We start from the raw sequence: 2,680 nt of genomic DNA, 5'->3' as shown, positions 1-2,680 counted from the left end.
GGAACAACAGGAACAGGTCCGGGAACAGCAGGAAACGGCAGGAACATCTGAAAGAGAATGCCGATCTGAAAAGGAAAGAGTAGCTGGAACCGGCAACAGGTACGGCAGGCACGGCAGGTACCACGGGAGAGCCAGGCGTCCTGTCGGCAGTCACGTCATCCGTGGCACTGGCGGCAAGGTTCCAGGGGGGTACTCTTTGGGCAGCGGAAGTCCGGGGTCGGCAAAGCAAAGAATCCAGGTGGTGGTGGCACCGTCCTCTTTGGCACAGGCAGCAATGGGTTTTTGTATAGCCGCGTGGGTGTCACCGACATTATATGGGGCGTATACACCAGATGCGGTGGCATCTCATATGCTGGTGTGTCACTGTGGTAGTAGTAGTGGTCACCGCACCATGAGTGACCACTGCCGACCCCGCCAACCGTTGAAAGCAACCCTGGATGCTGGGCACTCCCTGCAGTCCCAGCGACTCCCACACCTGTCCAGTCGTCCTTCGCTGATGGCCACACCTGCGGAAGCAACAGTCGGGTTAGTTGGAGGGCTTCCTCGCGCCTGGGGGGAGAAAAACACCCCCCCCAGAGCGGACGGAAGACCCCGAGTACAGCTGTACGTCCGGGTAGCGGGCGCCCTCATCCACACTCGACGGATCGAGAGAGGAAAAGGACTCCGCTACACCCCAGGGGGAAGGCGCGAACGTGGGGGCTGGCCGGGGGGCAGGAAAGAGGACGAAGTGTCCGTTACCAAAGGAGTCACTGGACTTTCCGATGACTTCTTGGCGGCCTAAGTCTCTTCCTGCCCTCGTACAGCACCCACTGCGCCTCGGACCAATTCATACATGTGACACAGGGCTCGTTGCGGGAGCACTCTCGCCCCCGACAACGAGTACAAACCTCGTGGGGGTCCACGTCAACAAATGACCTAAAACCTCCACATCTACGCCCCTCCAGCCCGGACACACTCTACGGGCGACTGGAGGGCGCGGCGATATCTCCATTTCTTCAATTCACTCATTGCAAGATCAATAAGAATTGTAAAAGTACTTACAGTCAACTCCTGATTATACAGAAAGAGAGGCAAATACTCCAAACTCAAAGCAAACGACAAAGCGGGCAGAGCGATGACGAACACGTCCTTCCCACACGGCCGAGAAAGCAAAAGTGATTTGTTTACCTCCCACATCAGACAAGCAGTTAACTACCGTTCTCCCTTGTTCGAAGCTTACGACCGTTCCAGCTGCGCTAGCTACTTCCTATTGTTAAAGACCGAGGGTTTGTATTACGTATCGGAACAACTGATTGTTTTCAGGCTTTAACGAGCTGAAAAAACCATAGACATCTATGAAGACTCAAACTTTCAAAAATTGTATATTCGTAGGTCACAAACGATCGAATCGGCCCTGAAAAGAACTCCGAAGAGGAGATTCAAATAGGATTAGGTATATATAACTTTGATGACTTTCTCGGCCCTTTATTCTGCCAGACATCGGCAGTTGCAAAGGGCCGCCTTTATGCACTTTACAATATTCTTATAGTAATTCACTTCATTGGGTATTGCAGCTGTAGGAGAAGACGATAGAATTTACCAGCTAGGTAGTGAAATGCCAAAATTAAACAAAATTTCAGCACTAGGCTATTCCATTAAAATTGGGATAGTTTTGTTTTTGTAGCACAAAAAAGCGGGACAAAATTCACAAAAGCAAAACAAAACAAAAAAAAGGGGGGGGGGACATTTTGCTAACTAAAATGAGGGGGGACAGATGTTCAAAAACCGGGACTGTCCCGCCTAAAAGCCGAACTCTGGTCACATAATACAGTAAGATTTGCAAACTGGTAAACGGATACAGCTAACTGCCGTACCTACAGCAAGTCAAGAGCGCAATACGGCACCATTGACAGAATCTTCCGTACCCCCACCACACCATGTTCGGTATTTGTACGGCAGGAAGTCTGAAATTGACGCATGTGCAATTCACTGCCGTACCAATATCTACCGCGATCGGGATACGGCTGCCTTACCAATATCCTGTGCCTCAAAATATAGAAGAAAAAGCGTTGTCCTTACACGCCTAGCATCCTATTAGGCTACCTACCTTGTACCTAGCCTAGTAGGTAGTAAAGCTACTTACGTCATCTTTGGTGGTAAGTAGGCGATTGTTACTCAGTATTCTCGTTTTGACTTCTTCATATTTCCCCAAACGGCAAGCCTCATGGATGTTGAACGTATTATCGTCATATACTAAGTGCATTTCGGGACTCGGGACAGTTTGAAAAATTCACTACCAAGTATGAAGTATGACAATTGAAGTTTACTGTTTACAGCAGCAGCAGCAGTAGTAGTAGGCGCTACCTGTCCTAGAAACGGCTCCCTTGCTCTTTGTATTCTTCCTTTGTTTGTGTATAAGTTTATTTTCTCCGTAGTACCATACAGCTTTTATAAATTCTTTCCTATTCCTAATTTCTTCTTAGATAGATCTGAAATAGGAAGATGTTAGTTATCGATTCCTCTTTGTTTTCTTTTTATGGTTATTGCACAAATATGTCTAATTTTTGTCACTGTATGCTGGCAATGGAGTAAGAAATTTTCAAAATTTTCAGTTATTTCTTCACATCACAAACATTTAAACATTTTGTATCTTCCCCTCTTAATCTATTCCTATAATTTAATTCTAGTGACCCTAATCTAC

At 47.3% G+C, this 2,680-nt stretch overlaps 1 protein-coding gene across 1 annotated transcript in view; it reads right to left on the bottom strand.

Moving 5' to 3' along the window:
- LOC135216039 (26S proteasome non-ATPase regulatory subunit 10-like) overlaps positions 1–2,461 on the bottom strand; it is a 30,456-nt gene extending 27,995 nt beyond the window's left edge. Inside the window, exon 1 of the mRNA XM_064250985.1 lies at positions 2,123–2,461. Coding sequence (XP_064107055.1) covers positions 2,123–2,242 — 120 coding nt within the window. The 5' untranslated portion in view covers positions 2,243–2,461. The remainder of the gene's footprint in view (positions 1–2,122) is intronic.
- Between the last annotated feature and the right edge of the window lie 219 nt (positions 2,462–2,680).

This window comes from Macrobrachium nipponense, chromosome 6 (genome assembly GCF_015104395.2).
Source record: "Macrobrachium nipponense isolate FS-2020 chromosome 6, ASM1510439v2, whole genome shotgun sequence".
Lineage (NCBI taxonomy): Eukaryota > Metazoa > Arthropoda > Malacostraca > Decapoda > Palaemonidae > Macrobrachium > Macrobrachium nipponense.
The sequence above is the reverse complement of the archived record's forward strand: the minus strand, read 5'-3'. Positions and strand labels throughout refer to the sequence as shown.